General features: G+C 39.8%; 1 protein-coding gene across 1 annotated transcript in view; it reads right to left on the reverse strand.

Annotated features, from left to right (window-relative positions):
* Positions 1-1,780: 1,780 nt before the first annotated feature.
* The window catches only part of ddx6 (DEAD (Asp-Glu-Ala-Asp) box helicase 6), a 41,474-nt gene continuing 24,742 nt past the window's right edge, over positions 1,781-18,512 (reverse strand). Inside the window, exons 8-14 of the mRNA XM_034168491.1 lie at positions 18,436-18,512; positions 18,207-18,335; positions 17,946-18,062; positions 17,442-17,505; positions 12,736-12,837; positions 12,467-12,643; positions 1,781-4,800 (exon numbers count right to left, since the gene is read on the reverse strand). The exon at positions 18,436-18,512 is cut by the window's right edge and continues 46 nt beyond it. Of these exons, the coding sequence (XP_034024382.1) occupies positions 12,471-12,643; positions 12,736-12,837; positions 17,442-17,505; positions 17,946-18,062; positions 18,207-18,335; positions 18,436-18,512 (662 nt within the window). The 3' untranslated portion in view covers positions 1,781-4,800; positions 12,467-12,470. The remainder of the gene's footprint in view (positions 4,801-12,466; positions 12,644-12,735; positions 12,838-17,441; positions 17,506-17,945; positions 18,063-18,206; positions 18,336-18,435) is intronic.

Raw genomic sequence — 18,512 nt, forward strand, 5'->3', positions numbered from 1 at the left:
AGGTTCTTGTTATCATATACACAATATTTACTTTATTACTTCGATTTTGTCATTTGATTTTTAAATGGACCACAGGGAAGCCATAAAAAAGGTTGGGATCTCTGGTGAACAATTGAACTTTTGTTTTTGTCAGTTTAGGATAACTGCTTTCTCCTGATACTTCAGTTCATTCTGTATACATTGGTCACTGACATACCAGAATTCTTCATGTCAAGTCCTCAGTTTATGTGTCGAGCTGGAATAGTTTAATTTTCCTGCATTACCCTTTGTCTTGGTGCACTCATATAAGCTTAGGGCATCCCGTTTTGCAAATTCCATTGGCCAGCTCAGAGCAAAGACCTGCTAACAGTTCAATACAAGCTTTAAAGGACTTCCATACTCATGCAATGATCTCATTTGACTCTTCAGTGTCACAGAGTTGGACAAAGTTTTTTAAGTTTATGATCATGTTTCACTTCCATAGTCATGATGCTGCTTGTATGCTTGCTGGAAATTCTTTCTTCAGTGAGCAGGAATTAACATAACTGCTGATATATTTGAAGCCATTTACAGTGTCAATGCAGAGATCAGCTTCAGGTCCAATGCAGGACTTCTGATTTTATTTTTGACAATGTACAGACCAATCTTTTTTGCAGGCTATGATGAGTATCTGCAATCCTGAGCATATACCAATATGAAACTAACTGTACTACTGTTACAATATCAATAAGTTTAAGTACACAAAATTTTACATGCTGAGCATCACAATGTCAAAATTACAATTTTTTTGTTTCTGTGCAGCCCACAGACATGGCATCTGGCATCTCTTCACTGGCTTCCTGTCCCTGTGAGATCAGATTTTAAGGTTCTGCTACTAGTCTATAAAACTGTTCAGACTGGCACCTCCCTACCTAGTTGACCTACTTAAACCCTACGTACCGGCCCGGGCTTTGCATTCTCAAGGTGCAGGACTACTTTGTGTCTCTAGAGTGAATAAAAAGTCTGTGGGTCACAGAGCTTTCTCTTATTGTGCCCCTGGTTCTGTGGAATGACCTCCCTGCATTAATAAAACAATCAGATTCTGTAGACTTTCAAGTCCAGACTTAAGATGCACTTAATTCCCCTTTCATATGGCTAGCATACTGGCATAGTATGTTACTATGCTCTTTACTCTTAAATTTGTTTTATTTGTAAACAGAGCAGGTTGCAGCCTCAACTTTATCTAAAGTCTGGGTCTTTTAGTGAAGCTTAGGGCTAGTGGCCAGCAATTGCCTTAGTATTTCTTTTGTTCTTGTTGCTTAATGCTGACAAATTATACAGCATTTGTTGTCTTTCTGATGCCGATTGTTTTTTTTCCTCTGAGGTGCAGCTCCATCCAGGGATGGGTGTGGTGCGCTGTCTGAGGTTCTCCTGTCCTGTGCACTGGCAACATTTCCTGTATATTCATTTTGTGAATTGTTTTGTAATTTGTCTGTAGCATGGCCCAAGTAGAGTGTCACCCCTTTGAGTCTGGTCTGCTTGAGGTTTCTTCCTCAGAGAGAGCTTTTCCTTACCACTGTCACCTGTGTGCTTGCTCTGGGGGTTGGTAACGTTAGACCTTACTTGTGTGAAGCGCCTTGAGGCAACTTTGTTGTGATTTATGTAAATAAAATAAATTGAATTCAAATCGAGAGCTTCCCCATGTTGACTTCCTTCCACTACAGGTCATAAATTGCAGTACTAGCTCAGAAAATAGATAAATGGACTTGATAACGTCACTGCTCTCAGGATCACAGGACAGTTTCAAAGAAAAGACTGCCAGTAAATTTCAGTGAAATTTATTTTTAACAGAACTTGTCCAATTACATTTTGACATTCTCAAAACTCCAGTTCACTGTAAAATTTGTTTCACTGAAAGTCTCCCAATTAAGTAATGACCAAATTTCAATCAAATAAAACAAAATCCCTTAACTCAGGCTTTAAATGCTTCACTAAAAGCATCTCAATAGTGTGTACTCCACTGAACGTTTTATTTGAAAAACAAAATGCATGGGCAAAATTTCCAAACATTTCTGTACCCATAGCCAGAACTTTGGCTCTTTAGATCATGTAACCATGTTTTGGAACACCCAAAGGCCCCTCCCCATATCTTTGTACTGAAGCAGATTCACAAGATATCCAAAAAAGGACTTCCAACATCCTACTCGAGAGATAAGTGACAGGACAGGCCAAGTCATTTACACACCAACTGTGTCTTGTTAAATGTGTCACATATATCAGGAGAGGATCAGTATCTGCATCAGGGCAGCAGGATGACCAATTTCACCACCCACTTTTTTTTAACCCCCAAAGAAACAACCTTAAAGAATGAGACAATTTGAACCTACATGTCCAATTAATGTCACTCAATATCTAGTGCAAGATGCTCTTGTCTCAATCTTTAGGGTTCTGAGTGGCACCCACTGGCAGTTAAGCAGAGTCCCCTCAAAAGCAGATACCTTGCGTCTTCCAGGTTAGACCACTCCAATTTTAGCATCAACTGCCAGTGGACCACAAAGCTACAGACAGCTGCCAAATGTCTGTTTTTAGACCCCTGCTTGCTCAGTGCTTCATTTCACTTTGGAATTTTAAGTATGAACCCCTCCTGCCCGCCCGCAACAGCCAAATTCGAAGACATTCAAGTATTTAGGGACAAGAAAACTGAGCAAATAGGTGGTCATGGTCCTAACCAATGAGAAATCTGAGTGGAAATAACTTATTCGCACTTTGATAAAACACCTGAAATTAAATGCAACACTTCCTCATTGATTAGAACAGTCAAAAGAGCATCTCGCTGTATTAAAGGGAACCTTGTTTGCAACAAAGATCTTTGCTGAACAAATGCTCACAGAAATATGATGCAAAACAAGGTTATGGTGCATAAAAATACCAAACCCCAACATATTAAAGCAACAAAGGGCAAAGAAATAAGCTGCATACTGAGCAGTTAGTTTTTTTTAAACAAGCAGTCCCACTAAAGTCTTCTAGTCCTTCATATCAACTCCCCCCTCAGGTTTTGCACTGCACCCCATAGAAACCAGCAGCGCAGTCAGCGTTATTGCATGAACCGACCTCTGTGCAGAAGTGCAGCTCAACCTCCTCAAGTTGTGCTTAACAAAGCTTCTTTGTGTTAGCTGGTTTTACTTTAAAAATAAAACAGCTAACTTGCATTGCACAGAGAACGAGTCCTGCTACATTTTATGTCAGATTGTTCACTTTGATGCTTCAGCCAATGTTCACCAAGGGGGGGGGGGGACAAAATGCAGCTTTTCAAACATTTGTGAAGTCATGTAGCTGTGCTCAATCAGCACACAGGTCATCGTAACAGCTAATTGCTCCCCCAGGAAATAAATTCTCTGCCAATTCGGCTGCACTGCAGCAAGTCATACTACATGATAGATCACAGTCTCTTCACATGTCACTGGAGACCACACAGAGGGTCTGAGGAGTCAGGTTTTTTTTTAAACAAGTAAAGGCTGGAGACAACAAAAATTGCGTAAAAACTTAAAGTAGTTAGTGGAAATTGAAATAATCAGCACAAAGGCAAAGATGTTAAAAACAAAAACTATCCCTGCTTAAGTGCAACTTTAACTGCACTTGCCATCAAATTTAGGAGCTTTAAACTGATTATTAACTTCCACAAGCATTTGCACACAGCCATTGCGGTTTTTTTTTTTTTAAGGATTGCAGAAAACTTTGAATGTCTAAAATTATAAATAAATTCATAGGCCAAAGTTAGACCAAACAGAGGTTTCCAGTCTTCTGTGCCAATGTATGGGGGGGTGTCAGCCAGCCTTTTACACTCGTTTTAAAAAAAAAATCTTAAAATGGTGTATATACACAGGACGCGCAGCACACAGACATGGCAGCTGCATTTCTCACAATTAATTATGGCCATCCATATAGGAAGATGGATGCAGGGGGGAAAAAAAAAACAAAAAAAAAAACTTTCACACCATTTACTGTCCATCCAAACGGGAATCCTCACTGATGGTGCCGGGAGTCCGCAGAGTGCTCATTTGTGTTTAGTGTCCAGATTCTGAAGATGGAAAGTCTTTTAGTAGCAAAAGCTTCTTCACAAGCAACTGGACAATCTGGCTGCATCATGAGGAGAGAAAAAGAAAAATCCAGCATTTCTGTCCATGGAAAGTCAAAGCTTGTCCTCATGGGTTAAACTTGAGTGCAGCTAAGCCAGCACAAATAAAAGGACTACCTGCCCCCCCAATAAACACCAGTCACCACAAATACATGACCCAAACAAATAATTATAAATTCACCTCTGATCAGTCGTTAAATCACTGTGACATTTTTAAACAAGTGAATGTGATTTATGTGATAGGAAGTGAGTTACGATGACAGAAAATGACGATGAATGTTATTACTTTAGAACAAGAACGGCTTGTTAAGGCACTTGATACAAATCTTTAACATGGAGAAAATAAAAAGGGCAGAGTGGAGGATGTAACGTGTGTGTGTGTGTGGGGGGGGGGGGGGGGGGGGGGTGCTGTTGGTGCTGGCTCTTTTTTTTTTCCTTCTGTCACAGGTGGGTATGAGTCATCAAGAAGTGCACCAACATTTTGTCAGCTTGGTCCCATACTTTCCTCCCAGTGCTCGTGTCTTCAGAATGTGGCGCTGCAGCACTGATCCATGTGAAGAGGCAGAGGAGTTCCCGAACATTTCCAAACAAAACGTTCCTTATGGTGGCGTCAGGGGGTGTGGGGGAGAAAAAAAAAACTACACGGGGGTGGGGGAGTTCAAGGTGGGATGAAAAATGTTACAAAGGAGAATAGAGGATGAACCGATCTGCAGAAAGAAAAGCACAATGTTAGATCAGATTGCAGTTAGAACATAAAACTTATCAAACTTATTCTTCCAGTGATAAACACTTCATGGTTAAAAAAAGAAGCCACAACCCAAATTGTTGAACAAAAATTCCATCTACATTCATACAACTATCCCACAAGAAACTGACTGAAATCACAGCAAAGTACAAATTAAATGCCAAGTTTGTCATTTATCTGCACCATATTGTCTGTCACTTCTCTCACACAGACACACTTCAGGGACCATTAATAACTGGATCAACTAAACAGTACTTTCAATACAAATCACTTTTACAGTGTTTTCTTGTGAAACTCAGGAGCCAGAAGCACTAACATCTCCAACTCACTGAATAGAGAAACAGAAAAAAAATAAACCCTAAATTTTTTTTAAGTATTTGTGAGCGGCAAACCTCTGCCATGTATTTTTTCTTAATACATTTCAATTTATTTTAATTTATATTGCGCCAAATCACAACAGAGTTGCCTCAAGGCGCTTCACACAAGTACGGTCTAACCTTACTAAGCTAAAGAGCAGCAGTGGTAAGGAAAAACTCCCTCTGAGGAAGAAATCTCAAGCAGACCAGGCTCAAAGGGGTGACCCTCTGCTTGGGTCATGCTACAAAAAAAAAAAAAAATTACAAAACGGTTCACAAAACGAATATACAGGAAATGCTGTTGGTGCACAGGACAGGAGGGTCTCCAGCATAAATACCACCCCCATCTCTGGATGGAGCTGCACCTTAAACAGAGAGAAAAAAAAACAATCAGGTATCAGAAAGACAAGAAATACAGTATAATTTGTCAGCATTAAATAAGAAAAACAGGAAATACTAAGGTGATCGCCGGCCACTAGCCCTAAGCTTCTCTAAAAGACACAGAATTCAGGTAACGTTGAGGCTGTGGCATGCTCCATTTCCTAATAAAATGAATTATACATATTATACATATGAATTATACAATAAAAAAGAATGCTCAAACATTTTTTGGCAGCAAAATTCTATGAACAAGTTCAGTTCAAAAATCAATTAAAAAAATTAATAATAAAAGAAATATGGCCAAACATTTGATGTCTTAGTATTCATACCACTCAGATGCACGTACAAAAGACTAAGCAAGTATGCAGGTATTGTTATTCTGCAACTCATTCATCTCACAAGGAAATACGTTCAAATCATTACTGAAATCTTTCTAGTCTCACTTGTCTTACAACAGGTTTTAGTTGTGACAGACATGATGACAAAGATTTGATAAAATATATCAACATATTTGTTTGATATGAATATCAGTCACTGTTTTACAACAAATGACAGGATGTCTAACACAGTAAATACTTAATCTTACATACTGAACCATTACAGAAAATAACGCTTGATGAAGCATATCTGAGATATCTGTCCATTTTAAAACGGCTAAATGACATACTTAATCATGTTAATTATAACGCAACTTCAACTTTATGCCAGATAACGTCAGTACATCAGAAACAGTTGTGGTCAGATGTTTACATACGCACAGGGGCATGAATGTCAGTAATTTTGGGCTTTTAATGATGTCTAATCTGTTATTTTGCCGGGGTGAAAAGATTGTACAGCACACGTTTGAATTTATTTTGGATCTTCTCTAATCCACAAAGGCTCAAATATATGGATACACCCAAACTCATATTTAGTTAAATCCCTCTTAGCGACCAGACGCTTTTGGCAGACAACACGTTTCTGGCATAATTCTGGCGGGATATTTGACCACTCTTCTTGGCAGAGTTCAATTAAACTGGTTTGTTTGGTGGCACAAACCTGGCTTTTAGGGCCGTCACACTACGACAATTTAGCCAGCGTATGTGCGGGTCGGAAGAATCACGTCTGGCTTGGTTTGTTTCCACCGTTGGCACAACCCTTTTATTTGGCTGGGGGTGTACGTAAATATTGATGAGCACATCACCAAGCATGCATATGGTGTCACGTGGCGTCTCCGGGATTTGTTTTCATTGCATGCAGACCGCTGAAGAATTGACTGTCTGTGATAAATGCTGACGTGAATGAACGAGGTGCTGTGACTCTTCCAACTTTCAATAATAATAATAAGTTAATTGTCTTGTGGCACAAAGCGCCGGCATTCTCTGGTTCAGGCTGAGAAATGCACTAAGAGCAGAAAAACACAACTGGACTTTAAAAATGCTGTTTCTTCAGCCACGACAAGAAATTAAAGTATTTTCAGACATTTTCCAAAGTCAAGATGCTTTATGTGGATACGTTTGTCAGGCTGTGATGATGAATCTCACTGAAACAGCGTAGCAGTTTAAAAAAAAAAAAAAAAGACTTTGTATTTACTCTGTGTGAGTGGTTTTAACTGTGTTCACATGAGGACTGCAACTTTTAGTTTTTCAGCCAATCAATGGATGTATTTCAACTTATGAGGAACTTACAAAAAACGTGTCAGGCGTGTAACTTACCTGCAACTTATGGTTCACGTATGCAGGACATATTAGTCATGCTGACATACGTCGAAAATATTGTGCATGGCCAAAGTTTGAGGTGCTCACTATATTAAAGTGTATCAGCATGCCTTAATGTGCTCTTAACTTACAAAAAACTTACTCATAACTTACGTATGATGTATGCCAGCGTTTAACAGTCAGCATATCCTGGCTAACTCATCAAGGTGTGACGGGGTTTCAAGTGTAGTCAAACTTTCAGTAAGGTTGAGGTTGGGGCTTTGGGAAGGCAATTCCAGAAGCTTAATGTTAGACTGTTTTTATCCAACTCACAACCAGTTTTGTTGTGTGTTGGGTGCCCTGTTGCAACACTCAATTATGGGCAAGTTTCAACAGCCTATCTGCTGATTTGTGGTGAAGAATTTGGAGGTAGCCCTGAATTATTTAATTCACTGTGGATCTGAATGCTTTTTTCCTCTTTCCTGCTAACTATTTTTAATAGCTTGATAAAACAGTTCCTAGCTGTAAAAGGATGTCTGTTGTATGTAAAAGTACGCTGATTTAATATCTTGCTAATGGATCACATGAGCTCCGCTGTGTGTGCGCACTGAGGCAGTGACTCATCATCATGCTTCAAACGAGCACTCAGAACGCCAGGTCACAAAACAGCGATTTTTCAGTCAATATTGGATGAACACAAAGTTAAAATTTGGGTGACTGCGTAAAAGTGGATGTGTCTTTAAAGCTGCGGAAGAAATAACTCCAGTGAAGCAGCTAAAAGCAGAGGAGAAGCTGTGCACCAACACAGAAGGAGAGCACGCAAAAGACAAATTTGGAAGTCATAACAGTTAAAAGTTGTATCACGGTGACTTGTAAGCTGCGGATTATATATACACATATATATACACACACACGAGGTCTATTAGACAAGTATCCGAACTTATTTAAAAAAAAAAACATATGGATTTGAATCACGTGTGCTTGCGTGAGCCAACCTTGAACCTTCATGCGCATGTGTGATTTTTTTCACGCCTGTCGGTTGCGTCATTCGCCTGTGAGCAGGCTTTGAGTGAGGAGTGGTCCACCCCGCTGGGTGGATTTTCATTGTCAGGGAAATGGCTGAGAGACTGCTGCTTTGCTTGATCAAATTTTTTTTTTTTTAGAAACTGAGGCACATCCATGTGGACACCATTGGAGAAATTCAGGTGGTTTTTGGTGAAAATTTTATGGGCTTCAAAGACATTAAGGGATGTTACTGTCGCTTTAAGGACGCCCCCAGCAGCTGTGGGGTGCACCGCGCTCCAGCTGCCATCGACAGGCTGAACGACCATTTCATTTCTAAATGGATGGCTCTGTGGATCCGTAACCATCGTGTGCACTTTCTCTGGTTATCACAAGAGCTGGACATCACCCATTTTCCTGCAGATTTCACTTTTAACAAGAGATTTTGTCGTGGAAAGCTGAGTGGACGCTTCGCGCGTCATGATGGATTCGCTGCTGGATCGACACAAAACCACCTCCGTTTTGGTCTCAGGACGGTTTTGAGATGGCGTTCAGACAGCTGTCGGTGGTTTTTCAGTCGAGTGATTATCCAAGAAATTGTGGATGTGCCTGGACATGCCAGAACATGTTCTGTGACGCTTCATCACGGCACAATTCAATTTGCCAAAAAAGTGCTGATGTCCACGTCTTTTCACAATTCCTGTGCTAGTCCAGATGACGTCCCGGATAAAACAGCGTCCAGTTTGGAAATGAACGGCACATTCCACTGTTACGAGGAGATTGTCATGGAAAGGAGGGGACGCTTCGGAATTCCGCGTGTCACGGCGCTCAAAGCAACGCCATGATGAAGCGTCACAGAACATGTTCTGGCATGTCCAGGCACATCCACAATTTCTTGGATAATCACTCAACTGAAAAACCACCGACAGCTATCTGAACACCATCTCAAAGCCGTCCTGTGAGACCAAAACGGAGGTGGTTTTGTGTCGGTCCAGCAGCGAATCCATCATGACGCGCGAAGCGTCCGCTCAGCTTTCCATGACAAAATCTCTTGTTAAAAGTGAAATCTGCAGGAAAATGGGTGATGTCCAGCTCTTGTGATAACCAGAGAAAGTGCACACGATGGTCACGGATCCACAGAGCCATCCGTTTAGAAATGAAATGGTCGTTCAGCCTGTCGATGGCAGCTGGAGCGCAGCGCGCCCCAGAGCTGCTGTGGGCCGTCCTTAAAGCGACAGTAACATCCCTTAATGTCTTTGAAGCCCATAAAATTTTCACCAAAAACCACCTGAATTTCTCGAATGGTGTCCACATGGATGTGCCTCACAGTTTCTAAAAAAAATTTGATCAAGCAAAGCAGCAGTCTCTCAGCCATTTCCCCGACAATGAAAATCCGCCGAGGGGGTGGACCACTCCTCACTCAAAGCCTGCTCACAGGCGAATGACGCAACCGACAGGCGTGGAAAAAAAAAATCACGCATGCGCATGAAGGTTCAAGGTTGGCTCACGCAAGCACACGTGATTCAAATCCATATGTTTTTTTTTTTTTAAAATAAGGTCGGATACTTTTCTAATAGACCTCATATATATATATATATATATATTTGAAAATGATCCACAGGCGTATATAATAAAGCAGCGACCTCATTCTGTATGCATAACGGCACTGCGCGCAAAAGAACGCTTTTGCAGAAATGAACGAACACAAAGTTAAAAGTAGAATCACAGTGTAAAAATGACTGTTTGAAGGCAGGGGAAAAAAGCCAGCAAGCCAGGGATGGAAAGAAAGCCAGTGAGAAGGAGCACAGAGGTGGCTGTCCATGAAAGGACAACAGCAGCGCATGCGCAAAAGAGCGATTTTGCAGAAGAAAAAAAAAAAAAAAAAAAAAAACGGACAAAGTTTATAGTGGGATCACAGTTTGTGTGTTTAAAGCAGCAGAAGAAAAAGCCAGCGAGCCGCGGAGCCAGCGAGGAGCACAGAGGCGGCTCTCCAAGAACCCGTGGTTCGGTTGTAGCTGGTCTGGTGCATTACAGGTGGACAGCAGCCTGGCGCACAGCATACAATCGCGGGACTGTGCTGGAGTGTCTATTTTTGGACTGCGTTTAAAAAATGGAACGTCTTTAAATGCTGCTGTGAACCTGTGAATTGAAAACCCACACTTTAAAGGGACCAGGTGTGGGTGGGCTGGAGGTTTGAACCAAACCCATGCCTAAACGTTAGCCAACATGGCATTATCACGGCGCTATCATGGCACTACGTGGCTTAGTGTGGCTGATGCGAGCCATTCGAGACTCTAATGACTAGTCGGTCGTGGCTCACTTGAGGCTGCTACATGGCACATGTGGGGGTACAGAGAGGCACAGAGGCACCTTCACAGCAGATACATGACAGATGAAAATGTGGGTCATTCTTCGAATAATCGCTGACACACCCATGCGTGGCTCCTTCATCCTTCATTATTTGGTGGGACCCAGGCTTTAGCTGTGTAAACGCTAACCAATTTAGCACAAAAGCCACAGCTTTCCAATGTGGCACACAGAGTAAAATAAAGCCTACGAAAAAGATGCCCCACGTTGATCATCTGAAATAGCTTACTGCGTGCAGTGTGTTTGTCTGTTTAAAAAAAAAAAGTTTCGTCTGCTGCCTGCTCTCTGCTCTACGTGGGGAGTGGTTATTTGCCAGCGGCCGGCTGCTGTCTCTCTCTGCTCAGTGTGAGGGGCTCTCAGCATCCCGCTCACACCGGGCGAGTCACACCTCCGTCCCTGGCCACACTGACAGTTTCTGAAAGATCCTCTCAGCAAAAGTCCACTCTTTCTTCTGTGTTTTGCTCAGACTCGCACTGAGTGTTTGGTTTTTTCAATTTTTTGGCAACACAATTCTTCACAAACACGTTAACTTAAAATAATAATAGACTGCGAGGCTTGCATGTTCAACCTCCAGCTGGAATGCATCTACTGAATCACAGAGAAAGGGATTAAAAAAAAAACAGAACACTCGGACCCACCCTACCAACCTTTAAAAGAAGGGGGGGGAAAAAAACTTGAAAATGGTTAAATTTTACAAGTTGGGGAAAACAAGAACAGAAAGCCACATCCCATCGCCATTTCAGCAAAATGTCAAAACTTTGGGTGAGCTCCCGACACCAGGAAAGATCCAAAACATGCAAGATGTGAAAAAATAAATAATTACCCAGGAAAAAAGAAAGGGATACACTAAATTTGACAATCTGGGTGATGGCACAGCGACATTGTGCCATTGTTTAGGAAAAGCCCTGGATGGTTGATGTTTAAAAATGCAAAAGTACTTTTTATCCAATTATTTGATTAATCGCCAGAATAATCGATAGAATACTCTTAAAATAATCGATAGCTGCAGCCCTAAATAGATCTTGGCATGTTAAGACATTGTCAAACCTTCGGTATCACTTATGAAAACATTTAAGTGAATATATGCATATATATTTGAACCTGTATGTATAATTTTTAGATTGGAGAAGAGACAAAAATTCAAAGTTGTGCGCCCAATTTTTTCTTTAAGTCATGAATGATGTATGCTGTACGACCATTTTACCTGCCAAAAGAACGATTCAAGAATGTCATTAAAAGTTTAAAATTTCCATGACATTCATGCCTATAATGAGGTTACATAAACCTCTGACCACAACTTTATCTTACTGACTGCTTTTGGTGAGATTAAATTTTGGTTAAACAAAAAGCAGCTTCTGCAGCACTGAAGTTCCTCTGTGGGAGGGGTGTCGTGTATAAGAGGAGGATCAAAAAACTAACTGTTCTGCAGCTCGCAAATAGACTGAGGTCAATGTACCAGTACCTCAACTTATTTTACAGACACGAACAGAAAGCGCATGCAAGCGCACAGTCTCAAACAGCAAGACAGATGCTCCCTATTAATGAAGTGAAGCAATGTGTTCATGCATTATTATGTTTTTATAAACACACCCTTTGTCCCCCCCAGGACTACTTTTACAGTCTCAAAATGTTACATATTCAAGATTTATTAAAACAAAAAAGTTGTTAGATTCCATGATGCAGAGTATGTGTTTAAAATTCATTATGCCAGTAAATGTATTAAAATATTCTAGTGACATGAAAACTATTAAGCACAAGTAATCTTTAAACCATGAAGAAGCTGCCCTACAAAAACAAAAAAACAAAAACAAGCACCCATTTATACACTCAGTGTGTATGTACTTACTGATTCACTGCTTCACTTCTCCACTCTCACTGTGATACTCTGCCACATACAGGCTCTTATCAATGATGCCGGGGATGGGCTTGATCTCTGTTCCAAGTTGCTCCTCAATCCCTTTTAGGTTGAAGCGATCGTCGTAAGTGATGAGGTTGATAGCGAGACCCAAATGTCCAAAGCGACCTTGATCGGTGTGGAAAGTTATAAATGTGGAACCTCAATATTTGAGACTTAAAACATGTAGAGAAGAATCTGCAGTGTTTGGAAGCTCTTACCAGAACGACCAATGCGATGAAGGTACGTTTCCCCCAGTTTGGGAAAGTCAAAATTGATCACAACATTCACAGCTTGAATGTCAATTCCTCTTGTGAAGAGATCTACATGAATGAAAAATAAAAAAAAAATTATATTGTATACATAAACACTACTGTTTCAATGTGTGCATGTCAGTGACAGCAGGACTGACTGCTTTCAGACTGCATATGTACAGCCACCACTGCAAAGTTCTTAAAAAGTAGTTAACATTAAAACTGAGGTATTTTTTGTACAGCTATTTATAAAACAAGATGCCACACAAATTATTGGTGCCAGTCAAAAAATTAATGTCCAACACAAAACAGAATGAACACAGTCCTCACCCACAGGAGTGTCACTCCTCCTGTTGTTCACCTGGACACAGTGTTTGTATTTTAGTCCAACCCTCACATGGTGTGATCATCAACCCACGTGGGGCGTTGGCGCTTTTGATTGGTTTAAGTCGTGCGTTTTTCCACCAATGATAAAGGGGATGCTTTTTTTCTCCACTTCTTTCTACTACAGCCTGACAGAGGTGGCTGAACAGTAAGTCAGACTACTGTTTGGTGCATGTTTCAGCAAATATGCACATCAAAAAATTACCATAATATTCAGGAAGAAGCTGCACATTTATTTATTCATTATTCAAGTTATACAAGGCCTATCAACAGAATTTAAAAACTGTTGTGTAGTTTGACATCAGCACTTTCAACATGCATTCAAACAGAGACCCAGCCTGGTGGATTTAATGGGAGAACTCCTTAATTCTGTCATGTGACTTTTACGCGGAGACGCGTCAGATGAATCCAGGTGAGGACTTCCTCACAAAATGGCACCAAACAGTGAAACCCAGACCCCATCTCTCCTCCACCCAGATAGTCAGCACGGGCTCCCCACAGGGAGCAATACAACCAATTATACCAAAGAACATACCAATAAATCCTGCTCTTATTTTGGGAATTTATGCTGGAAAACATACCTTTACCACGAATGAACAAATAATGATCAACGTGTGTCTCCTGCAAGCTAAAACATCATTTCCTATATTTTGGAAAAAGAAACAGGCCCAGTTTGGCATACTGGGTGAAACAAATGCTCAGTTTTTCCTCTAGAAAATATTACATGTATTAGGAAAGGGAAACTGGCAATGTTTGAAGAGATATGTGGACCATTTAGATCATTTGTGAAAAGCGTGAACTTGGCAAATATTAACGAACAGTAAAATGGTGACTGATCTGCAAACCTGACTTTTTTCTGCATAAAGTGAAATTGAGATCTTGATTGTTTATCTAGACCAATGTGTACACTAGGGCTGAGTCTTAATTCTACCCCTTGGCCCTTCCCCTACCCCTTCCCCTCCGTTTTGCGCGGGCACGAGAGACGAAGGGGTGTCTCACTTCTCTTTTAGTAGCGAGGCAGAGGGGTAGGCGAAGGGCTACAAACCACTCCGTTTGGAGTGATTCTGGATGCACACTCCATTCGGAGGGGTAGGAGGAGCTTACAGCTCTCTCCGAAAAAACAAACATGGCGCCAAAAGAGCCGCACAAATGAAGCGGCTTTCATTACAAATTATGCTGTTTAGAAAGTTATAACTTGCCAAAAAACTTTACAGGCAGTTGTCTATGACAGCAACGTGTAGGCTGCTGGATGCATGTTGCGTATATTATCGTTCTGAAGAATATCGTAACTTCGCTTGTGCGCTGAGGCGTTATAATGCACATACACACGAACGCTACGATAAGACACTTTTATACATCACAATGGAGAAAATCATGATAAAGGATAAGCACGTTAATTTGTATGTTCATAAATCTTTGTATAACCCCTGCTGTTGGATTTCAAGGTCTGTAACATGTGTGTGTATTTAGTAAACAAACAGGAGCCCTGAACACACTCGACTCCTAATAAGCTTTCAGGCAGAAAATGAGAAGTTTCATAAATGGAAATAAGTTGGAAAATATATACAGACGCACATGTATATGTGTAACACATAACCTGACGTCCTAGTAGACTGCTATTATTTGTCAAGGAAATTTCTAAAGGAAATAGAGCTGGATGCAAAAAAAATGGGAGAATTAGAAAAAGAAATATTAGCTGAACTAGATGCAGCCCAAAACATACATATAGGTGCTGGTCATATAATTAGAATATCATGAAAAAGTTTTTCAGTTTCAGTAATTCCATTCAAAAAGTGAAACTTGTATAATGTATACATTCATTGCACACAGACATATATTTTGTGTTTATTTTAAATAAATAAACTGTTTTCCTGTTTTATCATTAGTATTTTATATGATTGTGTGTCTATTATTTTTATTTTACTTTTTACTTATTTATGTTTTAAAATTTTTTATTGTGTTTTAATCTTATTTCATTTTATTCTGCTTTTAAATGATGTTTGTGAAGCGCCTTGAGGCGATTAGTCATGATTTGGCGCTATATAAATTAATAAATTATCAAATTATTTTAATTACTAATTCATTAATTGCTAAATAAATTAATGATTAATCAAAGAATATTAATTATTATTGATTAATTACTAGTATCATTAACATTAATAAATTACTAATCGATTAATTATTAATACTATTTATTATTATTATAAATTACAAATGCATTAAATTTACATGACATGATTGCAATGCGTCAAAGAAATCTGCGACGACTTCTATTTCTTTACACTGACGCAGAAAGGCGAGAAAATAAAAAGAGCAAACAGGCTACTGCAACAAGTTGCATTTTGGTTGCCATGTTAAACAGTGAAGACGGCAGTTTGACACCGGCAGTTTTTTTTTCTCCTAAGGCGGAGGGGTGTCTCAATTCATAGGGCCAGAGGCATACCCCTTCACCTTACCCCTTGTTTTAAAGGGGTAGGCGTAGGGGTAGGGCCAAGGGGAAGGGGCACAAAAGAGAATTGAGATTGGGGGAAAGTGCTATGTCTGGGCAGGGAGTTGTTAGTGGGGTTTTTTGTTTTGTTTTTCATACTGTTCTTATTAATGTTCTGTTTTCTTAATCCATTTTGCACACTGCTGAGAAATAATTCTGATGCATTGCTGTATGTGTGGCGATTTAAAATGAATAAATACAATGTTCCAAAAGAAAATGCCAGGTTGCTGTGCATTTGGAGGCATAAACGGACACAACAAAGACTTCCAGATGTACAGATTCCCTTCAGATCCTAACAGAACTGTTCAGCCCCATGTACAGTAAAACTCACCTGATCATCATATAAACCGGACATTTGCAGTCACCAGACAAAAAAGTCCCAAAGTTTTTGTATTGTTTCTCTCCTCAATCAACCACGTGGGTTGATGATGCTGAATGGCTTATGTGTAATGATAAAGTGGAAGGCGTGTTTTTTTTTTTTCTCTGCTCTCCTCCCTCAAGACAAGCTCCCAGCTCAGCTGAATGAAGAACAGAGACTGTTTACTGCACATTTCTGCAAATACGTGCACCAAATATGACCATAAAATTCACAAAAAAAACAAAAAAACAAATTATTAATCATAATTCAGGTAATAGCAGGTCTATTAACATTTTAAAACTTGTATAGAGCTTGAAGCGCCCACTTTTAAACTCACTGAAACGGAGCCCAACTCTGGCAAATTTAATGGGAGAACTGGTTAACTTGCTCATGTGACTTACATGACCGAATTCAGTAGACGACTCCAGTGGGTTAAAATAGCTTATGTTACACTCTTGCAAGGAGAAGTTTTACTCTATCGAGGCGGAGATGGAGCCTGTGATCAAAGCACTGACTGCAGCCTTTTCCAGTCAATCAGAATTGCAGAGGAAGATACAATGACATCAACATTTCCCCCCACCCCTTCAAAGCAACACTTTTTTCAATTTTGCTGTTTTTTCATTTCTCTGATCCTGTACAATTACAGAAGCATTTTATTGCTCACATCAGAGAGCAACATAACACTATAAAGTGTGTTACTGATGTGCTTGCGCTGTTTTTCTTTCACACCACTTATAAAATAAACAAAAATAAAAAAAATTCTTCTAGCCTGGAGCCATTTAAACTGTGCAAAGTGTTTAAAGACACACACTCAAAAACACTATTTACAGACCAAGTCAGTGACAAAACAAAGTGTGATTAATCTAGATTTTAAAAAATGTACACATTGTAGGCGCTGTAAGTAATTAATCTAAATTAAATAGTTATTTTGACATTCATTCATTTAATAGAACCATTAAGTATTTTATTTTAAAATATTTGACACTTTGTTTTGATTGAGGATCATCAGCAATAGTTCAATGTTTTCATTGCTTAAGTTCATGTTTAAAACTGAAAGCGAAGTAGGACCTTTTATTTTGGCTGGTCAGAAAAAAATCCAATCCATGGTTTCAACATTTAAAAAAAACCTTTCACTTCATAGTACCATAATACAGCAGTTGCCTTGTCCAATATGATGCCAGTCAGCTCCTCTACAGACAGTCTGCATATAACAAAAACACCCACCCACCTACTCACTAAAAATTTAACTAACCCAGTTTAGATAAAAGAGAAAGGTGAAACTGATCATACTACACAATACTACTGTGGTGGCATTGTTCCAACCAAGAGTCAGTAATTTAAAACTCATTCCCAAACCTAAGAACATCAGGGAGCACCCAAAACTTCACTCAGTTTTGATTGACAGCTTAGACTAAAATGCATCTAGCATGCTTTAGTGGTTACCAGTGCAGACGAGGTTCCGGCACAGGCCATTTCTGAAGTCATGGAAAACACGGTTGCGATGCTCCTGGAGAACAAAAAACACCCCTATGTTTAGAAACAAATGCTCCAAAAAAAGTGACATGGCAACATTTCAACCTAATCTATAACCGCTCCAATGTCAACACAGTACAACACGCCTGTTAGTGTGCATTGCCAACAATACCCAAGATATCTCAAAACAAATGACATTCTAAAATCACAATACACAAGCTAAACTAAAAAAACAGGTTGCAAAACAACTTTGATCATGTATAGTTCAAAAGCTGCTGTATGCATGTTGTCCAGCTGTCCCAAGTGTTCTCACATTTCAAATACATAGCGAGCATATAAACAGCACCAAAGAGAACATTAGTTTAAACTGTTGTCACAACAACTACAAGCAGATTTGTCTACGACATGCACTTCTGCCCATGCATTTAAATGTTAAAATAGTAAAGTAATCTAGCAATAGCATTTTGACCTGACCTGTCTCATTTTGGCATGGATATAGAAGCATGAATAACCAAGCTGGGAGATCTTCTTGGCCAGTAGCTCCACTCTCTGAGAGGAGTTGCAGAAGATTATGGACTGATTGATCTGGAGCTGGAAAGAAGATCAGTAGATAAATGTAATGCGGTGTGTGTGTATGTGTGCAAAGCTGCCATTTGAATGGGCATCTTGAATTTTGCAATGCCTTTTGCTTTCATGGGGCAGCAGAGGTATAAAATGCAGAAAGACACCACCTACCCTGGAGAACAAAGTATTAAGGCAGTGGACTTTTTGCCTTTCAGTTACATATGCATAATACTGAGTCACACCCTTCAATGTCAGCTCTTCCATTAGGTTTATCTCATAGGGCTTCTGCAAGTGTGCATTCTATAATGTAGGTGAAGACAAAAATGACAATTCAAACCATGGCCTTATGAATGTAGATTAGCAAAAGAAGATACAGCATGGTTATCTAAACAACACATACCATAAACTTCTGCACACTAAGAGGGAAAGTTGCAGAATAAAGCAAAATCTGCCTCTGTTTTGGAAGGAAGCCCAGTA

Source organism: Thalassophryne amazonica, chromosome 4 (assembly GCF_902500255.1).
Source record: "Thalassophryne amazonica chromosome 4, fThaAma1.1, whole genome shotgun sequence".
Taxonomy (NCBI): Eukaryota; Metazoa; Chordata; class Actinopteri; order Batrachoidiformes; family Batrachoididae; genus Thalassophryne; species Thalassophryne amazonica.